The sequence below is a fragment of the Nannospalax galili genome, unplaced genomic scaffold (assembly GCF_000622305.1).
Source record: "Nannospalax galili isolate Female #2095 unplaced genomic scaffold, S.galili_v1.0 scaffold1488, whole genome shotgun sequence".
Lineage (NCBI taxonomy): Eukaryota > Metazoa > Chordata > Mammalia > Rodentia > Spalacidae > Nannospalax > Nannospalax galili.
In genome coordinates, this window is record NW_008358859.1 from 1,028,706 (window position 1) to 1,055,010 (window position 26,305).

General features: G+C 57.4%; 3 protein-coding genes across 12 annotated transcripts in view; 1 reads left to right on the top strand and 2 right to left on the bottom strand.

Moving 5' to 3' along the window:
- Espn (espin) overlaps positions 1-17,237 on the top strand; it is a 30,449-nt gene extending 13,212 nt beyond the window's left edge. The window contains exons 4-15 of one of the 4 annotated variants that reach the window (XM_017795430.1): positions 112-294; positions 459-590; positions 2,995-3,196; positions 4,193-4,464; positions 7,427-7,618; positions 7,700-7,895; positions 8,935-8,961; positions 10,013-10,158; positions 10,234-10,497; positions 15,143-15,222; positions 15,318-15,329; positions 16,826-17,237. In XM_017795430.1, the coding sequence (XP_017650919.1) occupies positions 112-294; positions 459-590; positions 2,995-3,196; positions 4,193-4,464; positions 7,427-7,618; positions 7,700-7,895; positions 8,935-8,961; positions 10,013-10,158; positions 10,234-10,497; positions 15,143-15,222; positions 15,318-15,329; positions 16,826-16,970 (1,851 nt within the window). In that variant the 3' untranslated portion in view covers positions 16,971-17,237. Of the gene's footprint in view, positions 1-111; positions 295-458; positions 591-2,305; positions 2,379-2,994; positions 3,197-4,192; positions 4,465-7,426; positions 7,619-7,699; positions 7,896-8,934; positions 8,962-10,012; positions 10,159-10,233; positions 10,498-15,142; positions 15,223-15,317; positions 15,330-16,825 lie in introns of those variants that run through there. The other 3 variants (XM_017795431.1, XM_008822414.1, XM_008822415.1) reach the window with 3 other exon arrangements.
- Positions 17,238-18,011: 774 nt separating this feature from the next.
- On the bottom strand, positions 18,012-22,382 carry Tnfrsf25 (TNF receptor superfamily member 25). Its single transcript, XM_008822418.3, has 9 exons — positions 21,593-22,382; positions 21,243-21,377; positions 20,768-20,923; positions 20,620-20,674; positions 19,775-19,830; positions 19,564-19,671; positions 19,337-19,374; positions 18,752-18,932; positions 18,012-18,570 (listed from the first exon to the last, which is right to left on the bottom strand). The coding sequence occupies exons 1-9, from the start codon at positions 21,954-21,956 to the stop codon at positions 18,242-18,244; spliced, it is 1,422 nt and encodes a 473-aa protein (XP_008820640.2). The 5' UTR covers positions 21,957-22,382; the 3' UTR covers positions 18,012-18,241.
- A 609-nt stretch (positions 22,383-22,991) lies between these two features.
- Positions 22,992-26,305, bottom strand: part of Plekhg5 (pleckstrin homology and RhoGEF domain containing G5) — a 30,956-nt gene continuing 27,642 nt past the window's right edge. For 5 of the 7 annotated variants that reach the window (XM_008822422.3, XM_008822421.3, XM_008822426.3 and 2 more), the window contains 5 exons: positions 25,571-25,703; positions 25,363-25,478; positions 25,073-25,269; positions 23,619-24,395; positions 22,992-23,420 (listed from right to left, as the gene is read on the bottom strand). In XM_008822422.3, coding sequence (XP_008820644.1) covers positions 23,411-23,420; positions 23,619-24,395; positions 25,073-25,269; positions 25,363-25,478; positions 25,571-25,703 — 1,233 coding nt within the window. In that variant the 3' untranslated portion in view covers positions 22,992-23,410. Of the gene's footprint in view, positions 23,421-23,614; positions 24,396-25,072; positions 25,270-25,362; positions 25,479-25,570; positions 25,704-26,305 lie in introns of those variants that run through there. The other 2 variants (XM_017795425.2, XM_008822424.3) reach the window with 1 other exon arrangement.

Consider the following 26,305-nt stretch of genomic DNA (forward strand, 5'->3'; position numbering starts at 1 on the left):
AGGGAGGAGAAGGGAGGTGAGGGGATGCGGGGACCGGGGAGGAAGGGGGTGGGGGGAGGGGTTGGGCCCAGCGCACAGACCCCGCCTTCTTCCCCGCCCGCTCTCCATCAGGTGAGTAGCACCGACTTGAGTCTGTCCGAGCCGGACCATGATGGCGCCACCGCCATGCACTTCGCGGCGAGCCGCGGCCATGCCAAAGTGCTCAGCTGGCTCCTGCTGCACGGCGGGGAGATCTCGCGGGACCTGTGGGGCGGGACCCCACTGCACGATGCTGCTGAGAACGGGGAACTGGAGGTCAGGGCGGGCCCAGGGGGCGGGGCCGGGCGGGGGCGGGGCCCGGGGCCAGGCTGGGACGCGTGCGCCCTCTGGTGGCCGAGCGACCTCGGTGCAGCCGCCCTGGCCTGCAGCAGGTGGAGGTGCCCAGCTCCCAGCCCTGCCCCACCTCATGTCCCCGGCAGTGCTGCCAGATCCTCGTGGTGAACGGCGCGGCGCTGGACGTCCGCGACCGTGACGGCTACACGGCTGCCGACCTGTCGAACTTCAATGGCCACAACCAGTGCACTCGCTACCTGCGCACTGTGGAGTCCCTGGTAGGACCCCGGAGAGGCTCCTGCAGTTATCACATCTCAGCCCCAACCCCAAATATAAGTGTCTTTTACCCCTTTAACCAAGAAGGAAGCTGAGGGGGCTGGAGAAATGGTTCAGCGGTTAAGAGCACCAGCTGCTCTCGCAGAGAACTGGCGTTTGAGTTCCAGCACCCACATGGTGGATAACATCCACCCGTAACTCCAGTTCCAGGAGAATTTGACTGGTGCACTTACATACATGCAGCCTTGGGAGTACATGGCAAGTACTCTACCATTGAGCTGCTCCCCCTTAAGTTTATTTTGAGATAGAATCTTGCTAAGTTGCCCAGGCTAGCCTCGAACTTCTGGTCTTCTTGCTTCAGCCTCCCAAGTAGCTGAGATTACAGTTATACACTACAGCCCCTGGCACTAGCCACCTCTCTTGACCAGTACACATTTGCTCACTTGGTAGTTAATTTATAACTAGAAAACTATGTGACTCCTGTAAATTATTTTATTATGGTTACAAAGCCATGAAGTGGCCTACTGGGACTTGGGCTCAGAGGTAGGCGTCTCCAAGTCCAGGGCCCTGCCCTGTCTGGTACAATGTCTGCTCTGAGGCAGTGGATAGAGCATAGGCCTCACAGGTACCCTCAGAGGGATGCTGACCAGCTCTGGGGCCTAGCCTGGCCATGAGAAAGGGCCTGGAGAAGAGAAAGCAGATGGCCCCTGGCCCTGTCGGCTAGCCCATGCGGATGACCCTGGTTTGGGGACCTGAAAAGTATAGCAAAGTGCAGTGGTCAAAGATGGCAGGTAGGTTGGAGGGTGAACTTCTAGAAAGGGCCTCCAAGAGTGAGCAACAAGTCATGTGCACCCTGTCAGTCGCTGTGACATCAACAGGGATAGACACTGAAATTTCATGCTGCACCAAAAGTGGGTTCCTTCCTGCTGAGAGATCCTGTCTCTGGGCATGGCTGTGCTTACGAGGGCCCAGGGCCCTCTAGCACCTCTTGAACCTGCCAGGCTATAGCTGCTGCTAACAATACAGCAGTAAGCACTGTCGTTGAATTCTGACACTGGCAGGTTCTCTGCCCTGTGCTTCACCCATGAGACCTCAGTCCATCTTCATAGTATTATTGGTACTTTGCACTTTTGCACTTAGGGCATGTACTAGGTACCATGCAATAGCACACCACCAACTTTGAACCTCCTCTTTGCCATCTAGGAAGCAAACACACTGTTAATCCCAGTTAGAGATAAAGAAATTCAGGCATGGAAAGGACTGGTATATACACAGCCCTGTAGCTCTTACATGGAGGAGGGGAAATTCAAAGTCATTATTCCAGGTACAGAGCCTATGTCCCTGTGTCCTAGCTTCTGTCTTCTGTGGCCTACAGAAGTCAGGGCTGGGTGCCCACGAGTGTTAGCCAAGAAAAAAGAACTTTTCAAGTTGTCTCCCAAGCCATCTTGTGGAGTTCCCCCCACCTTGGTTCACAGGGCAACCGGGCCTGGACCCCTTAAAGTGAGTCAGGTAGGCAGCAGGATTTAGTCCCCTCACCCAGGCAGGCCCAGCAGCAGCCTAACAGAGTCAAGGAAGCTGGCCCAGAAAAGGCAAACACTCCCGAAGAGCCCCTAATTACAGGGCCAATGAGCGTGGCTGCTGAGCCGTTACCTGGTGCCAGCCTGCCTCCCTCTCCCAAGGGGCCTGTGACACTTCTCAGGCAGGGAGGGGGCAAGGGGCAGGAAGGAGTAGGTCTGGGCAGGAGGCAGCCGAGGAGCAGGCTTGCTGGCAGCAGGAATAGCATGGGCAATGTAAGTAGGGCCCCCACCCCAGCCCCAGCCTGCTCCCAGTGGGGAGGGTCAGGCCTGCAGAGGCCCAGCCGGTGGGAGGGAGAGCAGGCAGTGCCAGCTGAGGATTTGTATCCAGAACCCATTCTTTCCTCCATCAGGAGGTGGGCTAGCTTAGGGTAGCTGGTAGACCAAGCATGTAGAGGATAGGGTTTCAGCCAGGCAGCAGGGGATGAGTTTCCTCTATCCCTCCACTTCCTACAGCAGCAGCCCCTGGGACCCTCTCCTGACAGATACATAGGATCCAAGGCCTTCTTCCCACTGACAGGAAGGAAAGGCTGGTGCAGGGTTGTTACCCCCTTGGGGTGCAGCCCAGGCCCTCCCTTCAGTAGGCCTTCACCTTCCTAAACAGGAAGGGGCCTAGGCGGAAGTTTACCTGAGACTTGAGGTTCTGTTGCTGGGGCGGGGGGTCTGGACTTGACTCAGTCTGAGAAGACTCTGAAACTTGCTCATGATGGAGGGAGGATCTGAAAGAGGGAAGTGTCTTGGCTGAAGTTGTCAGTGAGGACATGTCTGATGGGGCCCTTGGTCTTCAGAGCACCCAGGTTACCCCCCTACAGCTTCCCTGCTTTGCCCTCAGAGTGTGGAGCATCGAGTGCTGTCCCGGGATCCATCCACTGAACTGGAGGCAAAGCAGCCCGACTCCGGCATGTCCTCACCCAACACCACCATGTCGGTCCAGCCACTGAACTTTGATCTCAGCTCACCCACCAGCACCCTCTCCAACTATGATTCTTGCTCTTCAGGCCATTCCAGCATCAAGGGCCAGCGCCCTCTTCGAGGTGAGTGGACTGGGTGGGAAGAGGAAGGAGGGAGAGGAGACACACGGGACCATCTGCCCACAGCTACCTCCCAGGCTGCCTCCATCACTTGTCTGAATATGAGGAAGGAGCTTATTAATCCACCACACACATACATGGACATTTCCATATACTCTCCCCCACAAAGCCCACATGTACCCCACATGTGATTCTTTATTCTCACACACCATACTCAAGAGTGCACACTTGCACATGTGTGCACAGTATACAGACAAGTTTGCCCAGGCACACATACAAACGTATGCAGATATATGCACATACCTTTGTCACACACAGACAGAAACCCTCCATGTCCCTACTATGGATATGGGTGGACACACACACACACACACACACACGTTGCCCCAGACCAATGCAGACATACAAATACAAAAAGTCATGTGCATAAAAGGGACAGGGTTAAATATACAAATACAAAAGCCCTCAGACAAAAGCCAGGGATGAGTGTATACAATGACCACGCTCTGCACTGATTCTTCCCACCACCAGGTGGTACCCTGCAGAGCTAGCTCAGTGCTCTGCAAAGGTGTGGTTGTGCCTATCCAGACACCTGGAGCTTGCCCTGCCAGAAGAGCCACCCCTCCCCCGTCCAGGTGGCCCTGCTCTACAGGCACATCCTGGACCCAAAGCCCCCTAATGTGTCCCCTCCCAATCTGCAGCTTGCCCTGCCAGAAGAGCCACCCCTCCCCCGTCCAGGTGGCCCTGCACTACAGGCACATCCTGGACCCAAAGCCCCCTAATGTGTCCCCTCCCAATCTGAGAACATCATCCTTCCCTGAGACCAGGGCAGGCAGGAGGAACCAGCAGGCTTTGCAGAGGCCACATCAGGCCATATCAGATAGTGGCCCTAGTCTGCTCTTCCTCTGGGAAAGTTGTTTCTAAGTGGTGGGGAGGCTCTGGCTTGGGGTACTTTCTGCAAACTCCTAACCCTGCCTGCCCTTGTGTCCCACTATCCAGGGCTTTCCAGTGAAAGAGCTGCAGATTTACAGAGCTACATAGACATGCTGAACCCAGAGTTGAGCCTGCCTCGGGGCAAGACGGAGAAGCGTACACAACCACCACCACCACCAACCTTCCCTCCGCCACCCCCACCCCCAGGCCCCCAGCTGCCCCCACCTCCACCAGGCTACCCAGCTCCCAAGCCCCCTGTGGGGCTACAAGCAACTAACATCTACACACAGACCAAGAACAGGCTTCGCCACGTGAAGCTGGATTCACTCAAGAAGGAGGTATTGAACTAGCTCTGTCTCCCAGAAGTGGGACTGGGCTGACATGGGGGGGGACACAGGGGGGACTGGGTTGTTGAGGGACTGGCCTAGTGGACCTGTGGTCACAGGTGGGGGTTCCTGGGCCCAGGGCAAGCTGAAGAATTGAAGGTCTGGCCAGAAATTACTTTTAATCACAGCATTTAGGAGACAAAGGCAGGCAGATCTCTGTGACTTCAAGGCCAGCCTGGTCTACATAGTGAGTTCCAGGCCAGCTGGAGCTACAGGGAGACCCTGTCTCAAAAAAAAAACAAAACAAAACAAAAAAAGAATTTAAGGTCCTAGCTGGGTCCATGGGAACTCAGGGATGAACACTGGTGGAGGTTAGACAAAAACCCCCAGATAGCCTGGCCAGGAACTGTGCCACCTTTTGCAGAGTGCCAGGGATTTAATGGAGAATGCAGAGCCGGGCGTGGTAGCACACACCTTTAATCCCGGCACTTGGGAGGCAAAGGCAGGTGGAACTAACTGTTCTACATAGTGAGTTCCAGGGCAGCTAGGGCTACACAGAAAAGGAAAAAAGAAAAAAACAATCAGGGAATGCATGCAGATGTGTGCACACCTACAGCTTCAGGCTCAGGTGGGGAATGGCAGCCTAAGAATGACACTTGTGTCTTCCCAGTGGGAGACTCTGGCCAGCTAGTGCAGGAGAGGCTACTGCTTTAGCTCCTCCTTCCACCAGGGCAAAGAAGGCTGGGTTCAGTGATAACCCCTCTCCTACTCCACAACCGCTGGGTGGGTGGAGGAGCCAGGCTTGAGATGGGCACCACGAAACAGGAGCCAACACATGAGAGGGAAAATGGTGGGGGCAGGTTGGCATCGTCCAAGGCCTGTGGCTGTTTTACTAAGATTGGGAGCTGCAGAGGTGAGGGCAAGGTGATCAGAGGGAAAGAGCAAGGCTAGTGTGAGAGGAGAGGGAACGGCTGAAGACCACAGCAGGGCAGGTATGGTGGCAACCCTTTAAGGTCTGACCAGAGCCCAGACCATGCAATTCTCTACCCAGCCCAAGGCAATGCCACCCCAGGGTGGAGCTGAGTGATCAGTTTGCACAGGTGAGCCAGGTCACAAGGCCACTGGGCGGAGGTGGCATGGGAAGGGCACAGGCTTCACAGGGCTCTGGATCCACCCACTTCTGCCCCTTCCCTCTCAGCTCTTCTGGCAGATCCACCTTTGATCTGGAGGGAAGGACAGATGGCTAGACTGGGACTAGAGCAGGGGCTGCGTCCCCAGCCAATGGGCCTTGTTCAAAGCTGTGGGACAGGCTCTGGCTCAGCCACAGCCCACTCCCCATCCCTGGGCCCGAATGCCAGCATTATGTGATGCCTGTCTCCTCTGTGGTGTGTGCATGCAGAGCTGCAGGCACTGGTCAACTCTACAAAGGGTCCTTTGTGTGCTTGCTGACCACTTGCCCCCTCACGCAGGGGTGCTGAAACTGGCCAGAGGGAGCTGGGTTGTGGGGTGTGAACCTCAAAGGCTGTAGGGGTTGCAGAAGGGGCTGGCTGACCCAGAAAACAAATCTGGCGTGTTGTGTTTCCTGCCACGTGAACCTGGTCCGGTGGGGTGCGGAGGGAGGGTCTGGGACTACTGTGGGGATGCAGGAGCTGTGGCCTGGGCAGGGGACAGTTCCAGTCTTTGGCCACACCACCTCTCTTAGTGCAAGGCTTAACTGGGTGGGAGAACTTGGGGTGGGGGGCAGCCGCGACGGGATGGGAAGCTTCTGTCACCCGAGCCTGCCCCGCCACCCCTGAAACTTGAGGCCTAGGCGTGCCTGTGGTGTCGGTTACATGGATAGCGATGGTTTCCATATGAGAAAGGGGAAGGGCAGGGGCATGACCTGGAACGGGGGAGGAGGGCAAAAGTGGGCAGCTCTGCCGCCTGAGGTCAGGCCCTCATGCCGTCTGGGGCAAATGACTGGGTTGAGGGGGGAGGGGATGAAGGTCGGAATGCTCTGGACCTCAAATACCCGGAGAGGTGCACGGGGCGGGGGTGGGGTGGGGGAGCCGCACCTGGCCCACTTGGGAGCAGTGGGGCTCCATGACATCCCCTCCTGCTGGCGGAGAACGGGGGCGGGGGGAGGGGGTCCAGCCTGGGATTGGTGGACCCTGGGTGATGTCAGGCCGAGTGAGCTCATAGGCCGCGAGCCTCGCGGGCTGGGCCGTAACCTGAGAGCCCCGGATCAGGTAACGCAGGTGTCTGGTCCATGCCGCCCCCGCTGCCAGGTGCACAGCTGGGGGCCACCCGAACAGTCGCAGGTAGGAGCAACCCGGGCCGGAGGCCTCGGCCCGGGAGCAAGCGGGAGCCTCCCAGGGCCCTGGCTCTCGACAGGGCCCATTCTCGCAGAGACACCCAGCCAGCGAGGGTTTGGGGAGCCTTGAGGACGCGCGGTTGGTGAAGCAGCGAGAAGTAGGGTGCAAACAAGCCCTCAGGACGGCTGAGTGGGTGCTGCTCCTTTCGACTCCCCCTGGCGTCGGGGCTGGGCCACCCCGCCCTCGGGTCCGCCCCTTCTGGCCTCAGTGGGGGGCCTTTATGCCCTTGGCGCTTACCCAGACCCCTCCCCGTGGAGCCGGTCTAACCTTCCCCCTTCACCGAGGACCCCCTGCCCCTCGCTCCACCCTGCCTGGAGAAGTGGGGGGGCTCCTCGGGACGTGGCCGGCTGCGCCACTCGACGGCCGCTGGCCAAGATTCCCCCAGGCCAAGAGTGGGGAGGGAGGCGCACGGAGGGGCTTGGTGCGCTCTAGGCGCGTTCGTGCCGAGTGCCCCGCGCCTATCCTAGGGACGTGGCCGGCTGTGCCACTCGACGGCCGCTGGCCAAGAGTCCCCCAGGCCAAGAGTGGGGAGGGAGGCGCACGGGGGGGGGCTTGGTGCGCTCTAGGCGCGTTCGTGCCGAGTGCCCCGCGCCTATCCTTCGCCCTGGTCTTTCCTGCAGCCCCGCTCCAGCGACAGCTACTACGGGCTGCGTAGACAGGACCCACAGGATCCGGCACTGCGTAGGCAGGACTCCGGCCGCCAGCCCCTCGCCTTCAGCGAGCAGCCCAGCACGGGGGACCACTACCGCCAGCAGGGCCGCTGCCCGGGAGAGCCGCTGGCCTCACGCCCGGGCATGGCCCACAGCGAGGAGGTGCGCGCCCAGCAGCCCGCGCCCGACGGCCATCGGGGACCCTCGCAGCTCCTCACTCGCCGGCCCCTCCGCTCCCCGCAGGCGGTGCTGCTTCCCAGGAACCACGTGCACAACGGCTGCGCTGCGGACCCCAAGGCCTCCAAGGAGCTGCCGCCGCCGCCGCCGCCGCCCCCGCTGCCCGAGGCGCTGAGTTCGCCGCCACCTGCACCGCCTCTGCCCTCGGAGGGCGCGGGCGCAGGCTGCGGGCAGCGTCGCTCCTCTTCGTCCTCCGCAGGCAGTGAGTGGGGGCGGGATGCGGGGTGGGGGCGGTGCCAGCTGTAAAGGGGAGGGAAACCTAGAGACCGCCCCCTCCCCAGCTGCGACGTCCCTGGTCCTTCTTCCTCTCCTCTTACCTCTTCCTACCCGACCCTACCCCATGGACGACTCCACTCTATAGAAAGTCCTGAGAGCTTTGCAGGACTGGGCTGTGTGTGGCTTTTGGAGTCCCCCCGCCCACTGTGGGCCTTCTCCCCCTGGCTAGGGAGAGCCTCTCGGTGTTTCTAAGGAGCACTGCTGGAGGGAAGCCCTGAGTGGAACTAGTCCTCAGCCTTTTCCTTCAAGCTAAGCACGGACCTGAGTTATCCCCAAATGTAACAGGGACTCTTCCTCCCAGTCGGGTGTACCTGGCTGGGGAGTGGGGGGGCCGACACACAAAGATACTGACCCGGCAATCCACAATCCAGTGTGTTTTCCCCTCCTTGGTCTTTATTTTTGGTGGCGGTGGTGTTGGGTCGGCCTGGGTCTAGCATGCTAAGGTGCACCCTCAGCTTTGTCACCCTTTAAGAGCTCGACATGTGACCAGAACGATGACTCCTGTTCTGTGGGGTGAGGCACTGCCCCTTCTGCCAGGCCTCCTGGAAGGTGCTGATGTTCCCATCTTAGCCCAGCAGGTCTCAGTGATGAGGCCCTGCAAGCTTCATCTCCTTGATCAAACGAGGAGAGCAGTTCCCATGGCGCCTGTGGTAGTTTGCCCACCCCTGGCTGAGCCCTGGAGAGCCTGTAGCCCACCCCAACTTGTTAGACAACTCTGTTCCTCTGCAGTCCATGTTAGGAACAGAAGGAAAATGGATTCGATTCTGGCTGCCCAGCCTGACCCAACACCATGGTGGCCTGTGTGGCTCTTTGAGGACTGAATGGACCACCCTTGTGGGGCCCCAGAGTGGCCTAAGCAAGGTCACAAGGGCAGGAGAGTCCCTCCCCTCTTGTCCCTTTACTGTCCCTGGCTCACCCCACCACCCCCCTAACTTCTCTGTCAATTCTCTTCTCTTGGTTCCTAGAAGTGAGAGTCCTGAGACACAGGAAGAGTGAGTAGCTCCAGGCTCATGGCTGAGGCGTGGGGTGGGAGAAAAGGCTTGCGCAGGCAAACAAGGCAGAGGGGGCCTGGGACTGAGGAAAGGGCTGACTAGGGGCTGGTGAGGGGACCTGATACCCCAAACACCTATGCTTGTACCCCGGAGGTATCCACATACATGTCCAAGCATCACAGTTTTGCCTAAGTAAATGAGCTGGCCCCGTGTTGTTCCCTCTTCTTTTGGGGATGTACTTGGGATTAACAGCCCTGGCATCCAAGAGCCTTTAGTGTGACTGTGTTCCTGTCCCCATCTGAGGCATCAAAGACAGCTCCTCCCCAAGTCCCCATTCACCTCCTCCAGCCACACTGGAAAATGCAAACTCTGTCCAGGCATTTGCATGCCATCCACCAGGCCCTTCTTCCTGCATGCCCTCTTCCATGTCCTTAGGAAGCTCCTCCTTCCAAGGTCCCCTAGGGCCAAGCAGTGCTTTGCCATAAATGTGCTCTTTGCTTGCAGTCTGCTGTCTGTCTGTGGGTGTGGGGACGGGGGGGTCCAGCTGGGTGCTAGCACTCCAGGGTCCTGAGTCTTACAGCCATGGAGGCTCCAAGTTGGCTCAGTCCAAGGGTCACTAGGCTTTGCTGATGCAGGGAGAGGGCCATAGGGAGACTCCACCCTAGTGGGGCTGAGCCAGGGAACCTGGGACAAAGGTTGGGTGGCTGGCTGGATAGTGCTTTGGAGTTGGGCAGTCGATGCTGGGCAGAGATACGCTGGAGTCCCCCAGGACGGCTCAAGAGCCACCATGAACTCCCAGGGGCCTCTGGGTAGAGGCCGTATGCCCAGTGAGTAACACTGGGAGGATGGTGGGGGCACCCTGGACTGGGAGCTGAGCGCCCACCTCTGGGTGCCCTGAGAGCTACCCAAGGTATCCCAGGATCTAGAGAGCTATCTCTGGGCCCAAAGGAGGCCCCCACCCATCTGGCTTGGGGAGGGGGCTGTAGAGGCTCAGATGGGGAGGTGGGATGCTGTCTGACCCCCAACCAAGCATCTCTTCTCTTGTGAACAGGCACCAAGTCTTTCAACATGATGTCCCCAACGGGTGATAACTCAGAACTGCTGGCTGAGATCAAGGCAGGCAAGAGCCTAAAGCCAACACCACAGAGCAAGGGGCTGACCACAGTGTTCTCAGGCAGTGGGCAGCCAGCCTCCCAGGTAGGCACTGGACGGGTGCCCCGCCTGGGCTCCCAGTGCCTGCCCAGTACTCAGCCCTCCTGCTTCTCCCGGCAGCCTGAGTCACCACTGCCTTCAGTGTCACCAGCGCCATCACGGTCCCTGAGCCCCACCCCACCTGCCTCAGGGCCTCAGCCTCTGCTCAATGGCAGCGTAGTGCCTGCACCACCTGCCTCCCCTGCACCTGGAGTGCAGCTGGACGTGGAGCCTCTCATCCCCTCACTCGATGAGCAGGGCCGACCCATCCCAGAGTGGAAGCGCCAGGTGATGGTCCGTAAGCTGCAGCAGAAGATGCAGGAGGAGGAGGAGCAGAAGAAGAAGGTGGGTGGGGTGCAGCTTCCTAGAAAGCCCTGGGGTCTGCACTGAGTGTACAGCCTGTTCCCCATGTCACCCCTCAACCTCCAACAAAGCCCCTGCCCTTGGAGAAAAGCAGGCTTACAGGACACCCACGAACACACACTGGTCTGGGCCTCCTTACCACCTCCTGTGGCCTGCTCCTTGAAGTGAGCCATCAGTGTTTACCTAAGTCTAATGTGCTTTCAAATCCCCTGAGACTATTAAAGCCTTATTCTGCTTTAAGAAGGGGAGGAATCTAGATTCTCCATTTCTAACAAGCTCCTGGGTAGACATGGCACAGGGACCCCACTGAGTATCCGAAGAGGGGCTTTGTTCTCGGCCAGACTGACTCTAGCTGCTGATACCGAGACTTTTCCACTCTCGGTGGTGTTCCATATCTGTAGGATGGGCTAGTTGGTCATTGCTAACTGATGGTCAGCATTTATTCATTCAGTAAATGTTCCTTGAGTGCCATCTCTGCCATACACACTCTTGTATCCTCTGAGGGTTCAAAGTGAATACACCAAAGCTTGCTCTCAAGGTGGCTATGGAGGTGTGTGTGTCCACAGGCAAATATCCCCAAGGAGACAAAACAGAATCATATGAGTGATGACCTGGGGTGATAAACAACTGGGCTTTATAGTACACCTGGCACTGTGGTCAGGAGCATGAGGACTGAGGGTGACTCTCAGCTGGCTTCCAATTGTGGGCCAGGGGTGATGATGTCTTAAGGGGAGATGAGGTTGGGGAGTACACAGGAGCTAGCTTGGAAAAGAGTGTGGTGAAGAGGAACCAGGCAAGATGGGGTGATCTAGATGTCAGAGTAGAAGTCAGAGGGGACTGGACTTGGTGGGGATGGGGGATGGCTGGTGGGAGTCAGGTTACTGAGGCTGAGCTAGCTGCCTGGAAGAAACTAGCACTGGATCATGGGAAGCCTCAGGTCAGTTAGCCGGGATCATTATACTTGTATGTCCAAAAGACTGCTATGGGTCTAGATGTGTCTGGCACAAGCTGGTCTAGAGGTAGAGAGAAAAGATAAGACATACGAGTTAAGCCAGGTTCCAGGCATTGTATGAAGGGTGGGGTGTGGCTTTAGCCTCTTTAGGAATAGAGTGCCCTTTTGTCCAAGCATGTAAAACACTGACCACTGGAACAAGGAGGACTTGGGCCACAAGGAGCCTGAGAAGGGGTGTGTGATCTGGCAGCATGAGAGGCCTTGCTGGCATCTAGCTTAGAACTAGCAGGCCTTGCGGGGCTGGAGAGATGGCTCAGCAGTTAAGAGCACTGACTGCTCTTGCAGAGGACCGGGGTTCAATTCTCAGCACCCACATGGCAGCTGACAACTGTCTGTAACTCCAGTTCCAGGGGAATCCAACACCTTCTGACTTCCCCAGGCACTGGCCAACACCGGTGCATTTACACATATGTAGGTAATACACTCATACACTAAAATTAAGATTAAAAATTAAAAAAGAAATAGCAGGCCTTGGATAGGATCAGGGAAGGCTTCGGTGCCTCTGAGCATCAATGCCTTTCGCATGTTCTTTGGGTGGTGTAATGAGCAATCAAGCGAGGCATGGAGACCCAGGTCTGTCAGCCTGCTTTCCCAATGCCGGCAGCAGCACCCAGCCACCAACCAGTGCCCTCTGCCAGCAACCAGAGTGAACGGTGCTCAGAGTCCGGAGCCGAAGCCTCACCGCAGTGCAATCTCCAGCCGGCCAGTCGGCCCATCGCTGCACAAAGCAGCCCAGCAGCAGACAGCCATTACACCACCCAGGACTTGCAAAAGGGCGCCCGGCGCTGCAGCAGGAGCTGGGCCAGAGGGAGACGCGCCTCCCTCCCTTTTCTTGTCTTCTCCGCCTTAGCTGACTGCTGCTAGCTCCTGCTGCTACCCTCAGGAGGGCTGGAGGTACTCGCACCAGCACAACGCTATCCTGGGGCCCTTCGGAGAACTCATGACCGAGGCCGACATCCACCGCATCGAGCAGCAAATAGAGAACCTACAGGTGCTGCACAAGGCGAAGAAGCTGGAGGCGCGCCTGGAGCAGCTGGAACTGGAGTTGGAGCAGCTGCTGCCCATCTCTGCCGCCCTGTCCGCGCCACGCTTCACCGTCGACCCGCGCCGAATGCATGGCCACGCGGCCAACCTGCCCGCCTGGTGCAGCAAGATCTCCACGCTGCTCAAAAGCATGGCCACGCTGCTGGCCGCGCTGGGCGGCAAGCCCACGCACCTGGCAGAGCTGCTGGCCGCAGACACCGGCCAACCGCTGGCGCCGCTGCCCGACGCACCCTCCAGGCCCGGGCCACTCTGCCTGGGCCGCTCGCACTCGCTCAGCTGGTGCCGCGAGGCCGTGGCGCGGGAGATCCTCGAGTGTGGCGTCTCGGTGCGGCACCTTCGCGCAGAGTACGAGCGGCGCGCTCAGGGCGCAGCACCCACCCATAGCCTGCGCCGCAAGCTCCCGCAGCCAGCCAGCACCCCGGACCGGGAACCCATCCTGGAGGAGGACTACGTGACGATTGCTTCCAGGGAGCCGAGTGTCGCAGGGGCCAACGGCCTCTGGGCTGCTGAAGAGCCCCTGAGCACCCTGGACCCACCCCAGGAGCGGGAGCGCGGACAGAAGGTGCTGGAGCCTGAACCGACGGTGCACGGGCTGCTGCTCTCCACTGAGCTGCCAGGCGTCCAGGATTACATCGACATGCGCAAAGAGCGCATCGTCTACCTTTTCCTTGAGCACTGGCGCAAGTGGACCTTCCAGGGACCCGGGCGCCACGCTCAGGCGCGCCTGCGCAGACTGCTGCCCAGGGTAGTGGCCTCTGGCGCTGGTCCCTTCCCAGAGGCAGACGACGTTCCCCAGCAGCCAACGGGTGATGGCTCGGACTGTGGCCCGGAAGAACGGCTCCTCCACCTGCTCAAACAGCGGCAGGTGGTGGGCAAATTGCTGGGTCACTGGCGGAGCCTGTTAAGGCAGGTGCCTGCGCGCCAGGCGCCTGGCTCGGGGCTGGCACGTGGCCTGTACTGGCCGGAGCACTTCCTGCCTCCACTGGATGGCGGCGCTTCGAGGACCTACGAGAGTCTCACGCTGGACCTCTTCATGTTAGGTTACTTTCAGCTGCTGGAGATGGGCCTGAGCCGTGAGGAACGCAAGTTCCGACACCTGCTGTGCTACGAGATGTTCGACCGGCTGGGCAGCCACCCATGGGAAGTCATCCGCCAATTCCACCGCTTAGTGATGGAGGAGGTGGAGACTGGTAGGCGTTGCTGGGACGACGGCTTTGAGGACCTCAAGCTCCAGTTCTTCGGAGACAGCCAGGGGTCTGAGACCCAGGAGGGGGAGGAAGAGAAGGAGGAAAAACAAGAGGAGGGCGAAGAGGAGGAAAAACAGGAGGAAGACGAGAGAGAAAAGGAGAGGAGTCCAGTGGAAGAAGCCACTCCGGCTCCCACACAGCCACAGCCACGGGGGCAGCCAGAGGCCCCAGGCCCTGCTCCACAGCCCCCACCTGCTGCACCACCCCCAGCCTCAGACCTGCCTAATTCAGAACCACCTGCGGAGGAGCCCTTGGAGCTGGTGTCCGAGATGGGCGAGTTTAGCAACGAGGACATCTGCCGCTATATTGACCGGAGTTTCTCCTTCTGGAAGGAGAAGGAGGCAGAGTTGTTTGACATCTAACAGCAAATTCAGAGTTCAGTCTTAGGCATTTTAACCCAGGCCTGGACACCTGGCTAATGACTTCTAGTGGGTAGAATCAGAAAGAACCTAGGCTGGGTTTTCCAAAAACCAAACAAACAAACAAACCCAAAACAAAAACTTGCTTGCCTGGGACTTTTGAGGTCCCCTGAAGGCAGGGAATGAGAGGCATTTGTGATATAGGTGGGGCTTAGCACAGGGCAAGTCAGGTGTTCCCTTCTGAGAAGCCAGGCAACAGAAGCATTCTGAGTGATGGACACTGGGCCCTCTTTAGGGCAGCGTGACTCTGTCTCTCCATCTCTGATTTTCCACTGGAGTTCACAGCTATTTCCCTGGCCACCTGTGCAGTGTTCTGTGTGGCGTGTGATGTGTACAGACCCTTTTCTACTCTGTAACATCCAAGGAATAAAACGCTCTCTTGTAGGCTGTGTTGAATGCCCCTAATGTCATTACAGCCCCACAGTTAGGGTGTTTTCCCCTTTCCACTGGGAAAAGAGCAATCATGAGTCAGAGGGTCCTTCACATGGGAGCCAGAGGCAGCTCCTTGAGCTGGCCAGGTGTGTGGTACCCAAGTCTACATCTGCTCAGAAATTCTGGGACACAGGCCTGGGACCATTTGCCACCATCTTTATGGGAAATCAGGCTCACAACTCTGGGGCACAGCTGCTTTTTTATGAGTTTCCTTTTACCTCCCCTGACCTGTCTGGCTCTGCCTCTAGGGAACTGGTTGGATCATTGGGGAGCAGAAGGCCCCCTTCTGAGCAGGCTGTGAACAGGCACCATTGTTTGTTTGCCCCCTAGAAGGGCATCAAAAAGGTCTTTTCATGTAACCACATTTGTCTTTTGTCATCCCCAAATTCTCCGTGTCCCCAGAGTTGGATATGCATGCCCCTGACTCAGATTTCAGGCCAGTCTGATTCAGAAACTATGTGGTTGTGTTCTAGGAGGAAGCGGAGGAGGCCCGGCTGGCCAGCCTGCCTGCCTGGAGGAGAGACATCCTACGTAAGAAGCTGGAAGAAGAGAGGTGAGCTGGGGCTGGAAGAGACAGGCCTGGCTGGGTGTCTTGACTGTCTCTGAAGTTGTGGCACCAACACTAACACTGTTTCTTTTTCCTTCCAGAGAGCAGAAACGGTAAGTGTCAGACTGGCCCAAACTGGTCACCCCTTCCCTCACCCAGCCACCCCTTCCCACACGCTTCATCTGACCTATCATAAATACATCCCATCAATTCAGTCCTTATTAGCATTACCCCTCAGCTCCCAATAATGACACCAGACCCATCTCTTAATTACTTAGCACCTGTCCCCCCATGTCTAGTAACATTTCTAAATTACCCACACCACCCCTCCTATTAGCACCACCTTTCACCAGATATGGTAGCACACACCAGCACTTGGTAGGTATAATAAGCAGGAGGATCAGGAGTTCAAGGTCCTCCTTGGCTTCGTAGCCAGCTCAACGCCAGCCTGGGCCACAGGAGACCTTATCGCAAAACTAAAACACAAATAGAAAGATCCTACCCTTTCTGTCTTACAGAATTTTGGGGGGACCCTGTCTCAAAAAGACCAAAAAAAAAAGTATCATTTCAACATTTCAGTGTAAGAGTTATTAATGGGAGCAGGGAATGTAGTTCCGCTGGTGGAGTGCTTGTCTAGCATGCACAAAGCCTTCAGTCCCCAGTATTACATAAACCTGGCAAAGATAATCCTAGCACTCAGGAGGGTCAGAAGTTCACAGTCAGCCTTGTCTGCATTGCAAATTTGAGGCTAGCCTGGAATATATCAAGACCCTGTCTCCAAAAAACTATTGAGATGTTTTGCATGCCTTTAAAAAAAAAAACCCTTTGTTTTCAAAATGCCATGTGTATTTTACAACTATATTGCATCCCAATTTGGACATTTCAACTGCTCCACAGACAAATATGATTAGTGGTTATCCTGTCCATGGAGCAGACCTAACTTTATGATTTTGGTGCTGGGGAATCAAACCTTGAGGATGCTCAGCAAGCACTCCACCCCTAGGTATTCCCCAGACCCTAGCCTTATGGTCTAACAACTTGTCCCTAGGTCTCCAGCCTTTCCCCCATTAATGAGATTCTCCCCACCCCCTTTCCCAGGCAATTCAGATTGACAGTTCCCTAAACATCTCAAGTCCTGTCTCCATTGACAGACCTCCTGTCATTGATTTCCTGAGGGTTTTGTTTTGTTTTATTTTGGGTTTTTTTTTAACGTTTTTGAGGGTCTCCCCGTAGCCCCAATTGACTTAGAACTCACTATGTAGACCAGGCTGGCCTTGAACTCACAGAGATCCACCTGTTTCTGCCTCCTGAGTGCTGGGATTAAAGGTGTGCGCCTGAAGTTCTGTAACACCCCTAGTCACACGGGGCCGCACGATGCAATGATTCAGTACCTCTATTTCCAGTAACTCCTCCCCCCAGCTTCAGCCTCCAGTCTTCCATCTCCTCTGAATATCCGGATAACTCCAATATGGGCCCCCAAGCAAGCCCTCGGCAGGCAGCCCAGCCCCTGTCCTCAATAGTCCAGTCCCTCCCACTGCCATCTTGGCTTCTGGTCTGTCCTGGTACCTACACTAGAATCACTGGTTTTTTGCCTGCTACTCATGTACAGAAAAGAGGAGGAACGTCAAAAGCAGGAGGAGATTCAAAGGGCGAAAGAGCAGTCGGAGAAGCTGCGGACCATGGGCTACGACGAAGCCAAGCTGGCGCCCTGGCAGCGACAGGTCATCCTGAAGAAGGGGGAGATCCCTAAGTAACACGCCTCGGCCTCTCCGTCTCGTCGTAATCTCGTAAGCCCTGAGAGGTGGAGGGTGGCCTCCCAGCCCCGGCTCCATCCTGTCAGGTTGGTGTGAAAGGGCTGGGAGCCTTGCCGCCCTTCCCTTCGGTGCCTGAACCCTCCCTCTGCCCGCCCCTGGCCCCCACATCCCCAGCCCTGCCACTGGATTGCGCGCGCCGCCGCCGCTGCCGCCGCCGCCGCCGCTGCAGTCGCCTGGAAAAAGTGCCCAAGCTACTGATGCAAAAAAGATGCTGCTGATTTGCATGCTCACTTACATATATTTGCATGTTCGTTGACTGTGGACGCGTGCAGAGCTCTTCCCAGCCCCGTGGGTGGTGACTTTTCCTGCGGGGCGCGCGCCCGGCTGCAGCCCCCTCCCCCGCAGCCCGGAACCCACATCGCCGGCGCATCCTGGGTGGAGGCAGGCCCCGAGCTCGGGGAAGGGGTTTTCCTCCCTCCGCGACCCAGATTTGCGCTGGCCCAGGTTGGGCGGCATTTCTCATCCCCTGCCGAGGGTTTCTTCTCAGTCATTTGTTTACCAGAAACGATGAAACCTGCCCGTCGGGGCGGAGTTGCAGTTCCCGAGGACCCCCCCAACCCCCCTCTCCTATCCCTCTACTCCCCCCTCCTGTCCCCCTCAATGACGTCTGCCCAGTCCCCAGCGTGGACCTTTGCTGCCCTCACCCTTGCACTGCCCCAGTGGTGTGAGTGGAGGGCAGGGACCGTGCACCAGTTACTGCAACTGCTCCCCGCCCCATCCCCCACCCCATTAAACCTGTCGCCGCCGCCTGTGGCTCTTATTTAACTCACTCTCACTCGCCGCCTTAGCGACTTTCTCCTTCCGGGGGCAGGGGCACTGGGTAGTGGCAGACCTGGGAGGGGCAGGTGTGGGAGCCGAGGGTACCACCCGTCTCCACTGTGCGCTCCTGTCGCCTTTGTGACCCCTTTCGGCGCCCTGGGAAACGAAGCCAGGGCCACTTAACTAAACCCCCAAGCCTCCATGGAAACACCAAGAAGCCGCTTTTTCTAAAGAGATTTAATACCAAGGCCAAACTCAGGCTGAGAAACAGCTGAGCAGTCAGTCCCTAGGCCCCTCCTGGTAGTTCTCGCACGTGACTAGGGGTGAGGCCAGCGGCGCTGCTACGCAGGGCCGTGCCAGAGGGCTAGTAAGTGACATAAAATGTCTACACGCATAAGTAACGGTACTTAAGGCTCCTGCAAAGGTCATTAAAGTGGCCGGTGGGCCCTGCATCACGGCCCACGCTGCAGGCGGCTGCGCAGGTCCTCGGCGCAGCCTTCCAACCCCATGCGCTCCAGGGCTGCGTAGATGGCTCCCAGGCCAGCAGGCTGCTGCTGGCGCCAGCGCTTCAGCATCTCGTACTGCTGGTCACGGAAGCGGCATATCTCCACCTCCACAGCCTCAATTTCTGCCTCCCGCAGCCCCAGCGTGCGCACAAACTCTTTCCACCGCCGTGCTGGAACCGCATCCATCACATCGTAGAGCTGTGGGCCCGGCTGGAGCACAGCACCTGGCGAGCCTGCAGGGGGCGCCGGCGAGAGTGGGGGTGCCAGAGGAGGGCCTGAGAGAGCCAACCGGGGGTACAAGCTGAGGCCATGAGGTGGGGGTGCTTTCCAGGGAGGTCTAATGGACCCCACTGCACAGGACAGACAGCACCCAGTGAGGACAGGGAAAAGGTCGTGAAACCCCAACTTCCCTCCTTGGACTTAGGAAGATGGGGTCAGGCCACTGCCATCCCTTACCCAGAGGTCTGCTGGGCACCTGGCCCCAGGACTGTGGCACATGCTGGCAGGATACCTCCTGGGTCCCCAGGAGGCCAGGGGTCCAACTGTTGCCTACCAACTGGACGGAGCAAACTTTCCTACTACTTCCAGGGGATGCCAGAAGAGTGTGGGTGCTGTCTGAGGCTGGGAGGTGGGTGGTCTGGAAGCCAACAGGGGACCTAGGTCAGCCACAGGCCCCTTTGCTGCAGTGTCTGGCCAGAGATGGACATGCCCCAATATCACCTTCCCTTGGAGACGCCACTGGCTCTCTGTGGCCCAGCGGATTAGAGTTACTGTGTTGGCCTGGAAGTCTGCCCTGCTGTCCATCTCTTGTCCCCCAGTCCCTTGAAGGCACTCATCCCTTTGAATGTTAGGCCCAGAGTATGTGTCTGGATCTCAGTAGACAGAGTCCCTTGATTGTGTCTGGTCTTGTTCACCCGTGACTGTGTTCTCAGCACCTTTGTCTGTTAGGTCTAACCTGTGCAGCAACCATGCTAAGCACTAGGGGTTGCAATGCTCCTAGCCCCAGAAGGCAGTCTTCTTACCCAGTACTAAGATGTTTACCTGTGTTGAGCTCAGGGCCTCTGTTTCAGCTGTATCTGCTGATAGAGACAAACAGCATCTGGTCAGCAATCAGGCAAGGCCCCTGGGCTTGGGTGCTGGTCCAGCACTTCTTGGGTTCCTCTGCATCCCACACTCCTTCCCTCAGTCTTCCCTTCTGCATCAGGGCTCTAGGTTACCCATTCTGACCCCAGGACTCCTGGTAGTGCATGTATGCAGTGTGAACTTACCAGGAACTACAGGCTTGCAAGGCTGGCATTGGCGATACGTGTAGATCAGTGTGGCCCCAAGCAGGAGTGGGACCATCAGGCTGGCCAGAAGCACCTGTACCAAGAACACTGGAAGAGCAATGGGTGGGTACCAGTTGGCAGCCACCCCCATCCCCAGCCCCATGTTAGTCCATCCCAATTCTCCCACTAGAATTCCTAGCACATCACCTACTTTGCCTCCAGCCACAGATGGCAGAACAGGCCTCTGGACAGCTGCTGCTGCTGCTCCTGGAAAGGGGGGAGGGACTGAGGACTACCCAGGACCTTCCTCATCTCCATTCTGTCCAAGAATGTTCTCTCTCGCTCGCTCTCTCGCTCTCTTTCGCTCTGAAACAGGGTCTCCCTGTGGCCCCAGCTGGCCTGGCACTCACTATGTAGACCAGATTGGGCTGGCCTGGATCTCACAGAGATCTGCCTGTCTCTGCCTCCCAAGTGCTAGGACTAAAGGCATGTGCCACCATGCCTGGCTAAGAATGTTCTCTATCACTGAAATGTCACTATTTACTGAGCTTCTGGGCTAGACTCCATAAAGACAGAAATTTTTGCCTCTTTAGTGTAGTCCTGGCACCTAGAATAGTGTCTAGAAATGGCAGATAATCAAAGGCTTGGATGGATAAATTAATAAAGTGCCTTTCCCCTTATCACAGCCCCTAGAAGAACCTACTGGCACCCCCATGTTCAGAGGGAAAACTGCAAATCTCTCAGCTTGCCAAGGACTACCAACAAATTCAGCCCAAGATCTGAAGCTCTATCAAAATAAGAATTAGGGTATGACTGAAAAAAAAAACAAATCCATTCTAATATGGGAATGGAAGGGGTCCTAAGTTAAATCTGGCAGAAAGTGAAGATGTGCCCCTTTTGTCTGCAAAGCCCTTTACTGTTGAAGTGCCCTCCCCACTATTGGGCCTAGCTCCCCACACTCTTCTTTTCCCACCCCAGCAGCACCTAGCTCCGAAGCCCCCACTCTGCTCCCAGCTCCCCTTCCCTTCCCTCGGACCCAGGACAACCCTAAGTTACGTGGGGCAGGACACACAGCCATTGCCATTTTCAAAGAAGCCAGGCATGCAGGGCCCTGTAGACCAAGAGATGACTTGTGTCAGGACAGGAGGGGAGGGAGCTGGAAGAAAAGGGCTTGGGGTCAGACAGTCCAGAATGGGTTACTCACGGGGGATCGGTGGAGTCTCACAGTCTAAGCATTGGCGGCAGGAGAAAGAAGAACTTTCCCTACAGGGCTTGGTGGAGCAGTCAACAAGCCAGCCTGGCTGGCAGCCACAGCGCGTGTCTGCCACTGCAGAGCAGTTCTCCAGGGCCACTTGGGAGGCTGTCAGGGGTGCAGGAAGATGGGGAGCACAGAAGTGGTCAAGGCTACTGACCCCCACAGAGAAGCAGGGGAAGGTTCTCCAGAGAAGGAGGCACAGGTTAGCCCCACAGGTAGAGAAATGGGCAGATCACAGTTGACCAGAGGAGACATGGAGACAGGAAGGTCACTAAGAAAAGGCTAAAAGCATACTGAGACAGGATAGGGGAGAGAGTGGACACAGGGTCCTCTCACACCCAAAGGCTGAGACCAAGCCATCCACTTCCTTCTGAAAGACCCTGGCCTTAGCCTCAGGAGTCCTGAGTCCTGGGCATCTCCTCACCGCCTTCATCACAGGTCTGGCATCGGGTACAGTGAGTCTTAAAGTGGTTTTCCCTGGTCAGAAAGCTGCCCTGGGGGCAGGGAAGGCAGGTGGAGTCTCCACAGGGCTGAGTGCAGGAGGCCTTCATGTAGTGCCCTGTAGAACCCAGATGAGGGGCAACTGGCACCTCCCAACCTGTTCCCCACCTTTTCCTCCCTCCCTTCCTACCTCTGGCTCCCAACTTCCCTCCCACCTCTACATGCCACCCTAAGCATCCCCACCAGACCCCATCCCCAAAGGTCTCTCTCCCCCCACCACCCCCACCTGACCCCATTTCCCTGCTTCACCTTCTCGCCCTTCCAGCCACTTACCCATTGGGCAGCCCCTGCAGCAAAATGGGCCATACCTCCTCTGGAAGTTACTGGCACAGTCACACCGGGGGCCAGGGGTGCTGCCCTGACCTTGGCCACCCAGAAGCAACAGCAAGAGGAGGAAGGCCTGAGAAACAAGTGCTGCTGAGCCCTGTGTGGCTAGCCCACGAGGGGACCTCTCCTTGCCCAGGCTCCTCCTCCATTTCAAAGGCCCTAGCATTTGCCAGCCAAGTAGCCCACTTCTCAGGCTCCTGGGCAGAAAAGGGTGCCCATGGGTGGGGGAGTGGGACCAGCTTCTTTCTCCCTGTACATAGACCCAGCCTAGGAACGACAGAGAGGGGCCCCCTGCCAGCCCCTTATCCATTTCCCCTCCACCCAGGCGGGAAGGGGAAATTGGGCCACCCTGGCCCCTGCGGTGCTTTCCGTTAGGTGGTGGCCCCCAGACCCCTCTGGCCCTGGGGAGGATGCTTCCTCTCAACGGAAGGGCGCCGCCCTAGCCTCCTAACTAGGTCGGGGGGTGGGGGGGGCAACCCAGCTCCCAGCAAGGTCAGAGTACAGAGGTTTTGGGGCGGGGAAGGAGGGCTTCCCTGTGAGGCCTGGGCATCTGGGCTGAAAGCCAGGCTCCAGGCTGTCCCTGGCCTCCCAAGACCCCACTCACCATAGCCACCTCCACCACGCAGCCCTGTGGCCATGGTTTCATGGCAGTCTGGGCCTCCAGGGCCCTGCAAGTGCTGCGCCCTCAATGGGTTTAACGCAGCCCGGGGCTTCCCCTTGGGCCAGCTGCAGCAGAGCCTAGAGCCTGCCTAACCCCTCCAGAAGAGCCCGCCTCAAGGGGTGGCCAGAATGAGACCCGCCTCTCCTAAGAAGCTGAGGGGACTCCCCCACTGCCACCGTGCTCACTTGGCACTGGCATCCACCAGTGTGCCATTTGATTTGGCCCACTCCATCCCTGGGTTTAGGTCCAACTCTGGGAACCAATGCTAAGAGGTAGGTCCAGGACAAGGCACTCTTTTCTGGGCCTCACATACTTGAGGGGACCTACGTGACAGACCCACTTCCCCCTGAGTAGCTGGGTGTGAGTCCTAGGGAAAACAAGTCCTAAATCGTCACCGGCCCTGACATAAGCTCAGAAGTCTAGCAAAGGCAGGGAGGGCCAAGAGGCATCTCATTAGAGTTCAATTAATGTTGGCCTCCTAGCTGTGACAGGAAACAAGCTTAGTCTTGGGGCACTGGCCTTGACACCCCTGCCCCATCGCAACATTGCTGTTTCCCACAGTGTCTTCCATAGGGGCCCCGCTGCAGCTGATGAGGCACAGAGCACAGAACACCCCCCCTACACACACACACACAGCTGGGCCCAGGTCAGTGTAGCAGGATTCAGAAGCACAGGACTCTTTCCAGGGGAGGATATACAAGTCTTTATAAAAGAACCAAACTTAATAAATACGCAGCGTGACAAAGAGCACAGCCCAAGCCTGGGCTGGGGTGGGGGCTCATCCCATCTGAGCCCTGTGGGTGGGCAGCCTGGGAGTCCAGCCCAGAGGATTAGGGCTAGGAATTTCAAAAGCAGGAGACAAGGGGCTGCCAGGGTAAGGGGTAGGGCCTTGTAGCCTGGGTCTGGAGCTCTTCTGAGCCCCTCTCCACTCCATCTAGTCTGGCAAAGTGCAAATCAGCCTTGAGGTGGTAGGTAGGTAGGCATCCTGCCTGGCACTCCGGCACATGGACACTAGGCAGCAGCAGAAGCAGGTGCCATATCCCCCAGACGTGCTGTCTGCTCTGCTGTTCTTTAGCACTGGCCCCTTGGGGGCCTCCTCCTGCTCAGACCTCCCTGCAAGGGTGGGAAGAAGGTTCATTCTTGGTCGATGCCATTCACAAAGTGGTTCTGGACACCCTCCTCTCCACTATGATCCTCTGACCCCCAGCTGGCACTGGGGAATGTGTAAGTCTCCTCTTCCCACCTCATCCCCAAATGCTAATGCTTGCCTTCCAGAGAGTCACTTGCCCCTCCCCGAGTCAAGCCACTCACGAGGCAGTGAGCGTGGAGTTTAGCAGCAGGGTGGTCCTGATCCGGTAGAGCTGGGCCAGGGTCAGCTTCCTGTGCTGGGCAGAGTTCCCAGGGGGAGGCTCAGGCTGCACCCTGGGAGCAGCCCCAGAAGGCAGCTCTCTGCACCTCCTTCTGGCAGAGTCTACAGATCCCCCAGGCAGGCAGCGGGCTCTGCTCTTGGGTTCTGATGTCTCAGGGCCACAGCCAGGACAACGTGGCCCTGGGCAATTCCAGCCAGGCCCAGCTTCCTGAGGAGAGCCCTGAGTCCTAACAGCAGGGGCTGTGGCCAGACACAGTTCTGACAGGCTGCGGCTGGGAGCTGGGGGCACTCCGCGAGTGGCAGTTCCTGATAGCAACTGGAGGAGGCTGGCCTCAGATTTGGACTTGAGCAGGTGGGGCAGGCGAGGGAGCAGCTGGACAGGGGTGCGGCGGCGGAGGCGGGGTGAGGGAGGGGGTGATGGGGTCTGCGATAACTCTAGGGGCTGGGGCACAGGTCCCACCACAGGGGCTGGAGCCACAAAGTCTTGCAGAGAGGTGGGGGACAGGGTGCCATAGGCAGAGTCCATGGAACATGAGCAGCCGTCCACGGGGCCCAGGGGCAGCAGCTCACTGGTGGGTGTGATGGAGGAAGTCGTGGTGCTGAGAGAGGTCTCGTCTGACTGGGAGCCGAAGGGACCATGGTCACACTCAGGAGAGGACAGCGCCTCCCCAGGCTCCACCACAACCATGGCCAGGGTCTCGGTGGAGCCATCAGAGGCACTGTGGGACCAGGAGGAGAGTCAGCTAGCCAGAGGGAACCTAAAAGGCCTAGAAGCAGCTGGGATCCCCTAGGAGCTTCCAGCCTTGACCCCAAGAGACACTGGCACTCTTTCCTGACCTGGGTATCTTCTACACAGAGCTGCAAGCAGCCACTGCCAATGGATCAGAGTAAGTACTCACTCTGAAAACTGTCTTCCCTGCTTGGAATCTAGTAGGAGACAGGGCTGCCCCCCAACACTCCCAGTGGGTTTTAACATACTGTTTAGAAGACAATTCCTGGCCCAGTGTCCTAAGCCAGGAGTCCTGGGATGGAATAATTGACTGGTGGGGACCTACTGAATAGTATGAGTGTATATGACAGGGTTTGGCGGGTTGGAACCTGGAGTTCATTGTGTAGACCAGGCTGGCTTCAAATTTTTGGTAATCCTTCTGCCTCTGCCTCCCAAGTATTGGGATTACAACTATGCACCATCACACTCAGTTTGTTGGGTGGTTTTGTGTGTGTGTGTATGTGTGTGTGTTTTCTTCTGTTTTTCTCTTGCAACAGGGTCTCACTTTGTAATTCAAGATGGTGTAAACCTCAGTTAATCCTCCTGCCTCAGGTCTCAGGTACTGGAATTACAATCATGACCTACCACACCCAGCATACTGTGTTGGAAAGTCTTGAGCGAACATACCAGGGCTGGGAATTGAGGCTGTTGCTGCTCTTTCGAAGAATGGTGGGGGAGCTGGCAGCAGAGGTGCTACTCTCCTCGCCTTCCTCCTCCTCCTCCTCTTCCTCCTCCTCCTCCTGTTCGTTGTCCTCCTCTTCCAGGCTCTGTAGGTGCTGCTGGCTGCCTGGGTGCTCCTGGGCACGCAGCTGCTGCAGCTGGTTCTGCGGGTAGCGTTGGGTGGGCACAAGAACAGAATGAGCTGTGATCAACAGGCTTTCCATTTACCCTGTACCCCTACACCACTCTGGTCTCACCTGGGCATTGTAAATGGTGTCTACCCAGCCTCGGCACAAGGCCTGACTGCTGGCCTGGAACGTGTAGGCCCCCACAGCACTGTGGAACTCATTCAAGTAGATGAGGAGGAAGGAGCCTGGTCAGAGAAGGACCAGGTCAGTGCCAGCCAAGACTAGAGCCCCTGCCAGTGTAGGCCCTGTCCAGGAGCAGGAAGGCAGAACTCCTCACCAGGGTCTCGAAGCTCCCGGCACACAATCTTGTCCACTAGCAGTGGCGGCCTGATGACCTTGGTTCTCTCAGCCTTCTTCACAGCCTTGGTCACCAAGAGCAGATCAGTGAAGAGGAAACAGTACACGTCCACCTGCGGTGGGGAGCAGGAGATGTGGGGGTCAGCAGCGGGTTCCTGAGATAGCTGCAAACCTTTGATTAGGAATTCTGGGTTGTTTATAGCTTTTTTTTATTTGTTGGCGGGGGGCAGGCACACGGGGCTGGCTCTCAGGTGGTCAGGTTTGGTGGCAAGTGCCTTTACCAGCAAGCCATTCCACTGGCACTCTGAAGCCGTTTTTGTTAAACACCTTCCTTCCCTACCATGAGCCTCTGAGTAAACTTAAAATGAAAGACAGATGATTTTCTTTTATTGTCTTCTCTTCTTTCCTCTTTTAGACAGGGTCTCCCTGTAGCACCAGCTAACCTGGAACTTGCTACTATGTAGACCAGGCTGGCATCAATCTTACAGAGATCTGCCTCTCCCTCCCAAGTGCTGGGATTAAAGGCGCACACCACCCTGTCTCAGAACCACCAAAGAAAGGGGGGAGGTGATTTTAAAATAACTATTTGAGGTTTCTGCCTATCAGGTGGGCAACCAGGTGCTGTGTTACTAGCTCAGTAGCAAGGGTCTGGGAAGCTCCTGGCCCTTGCTGACCGCACCCCTCCCTGTCACCCTCAAGGGCTATGACCCTCCTA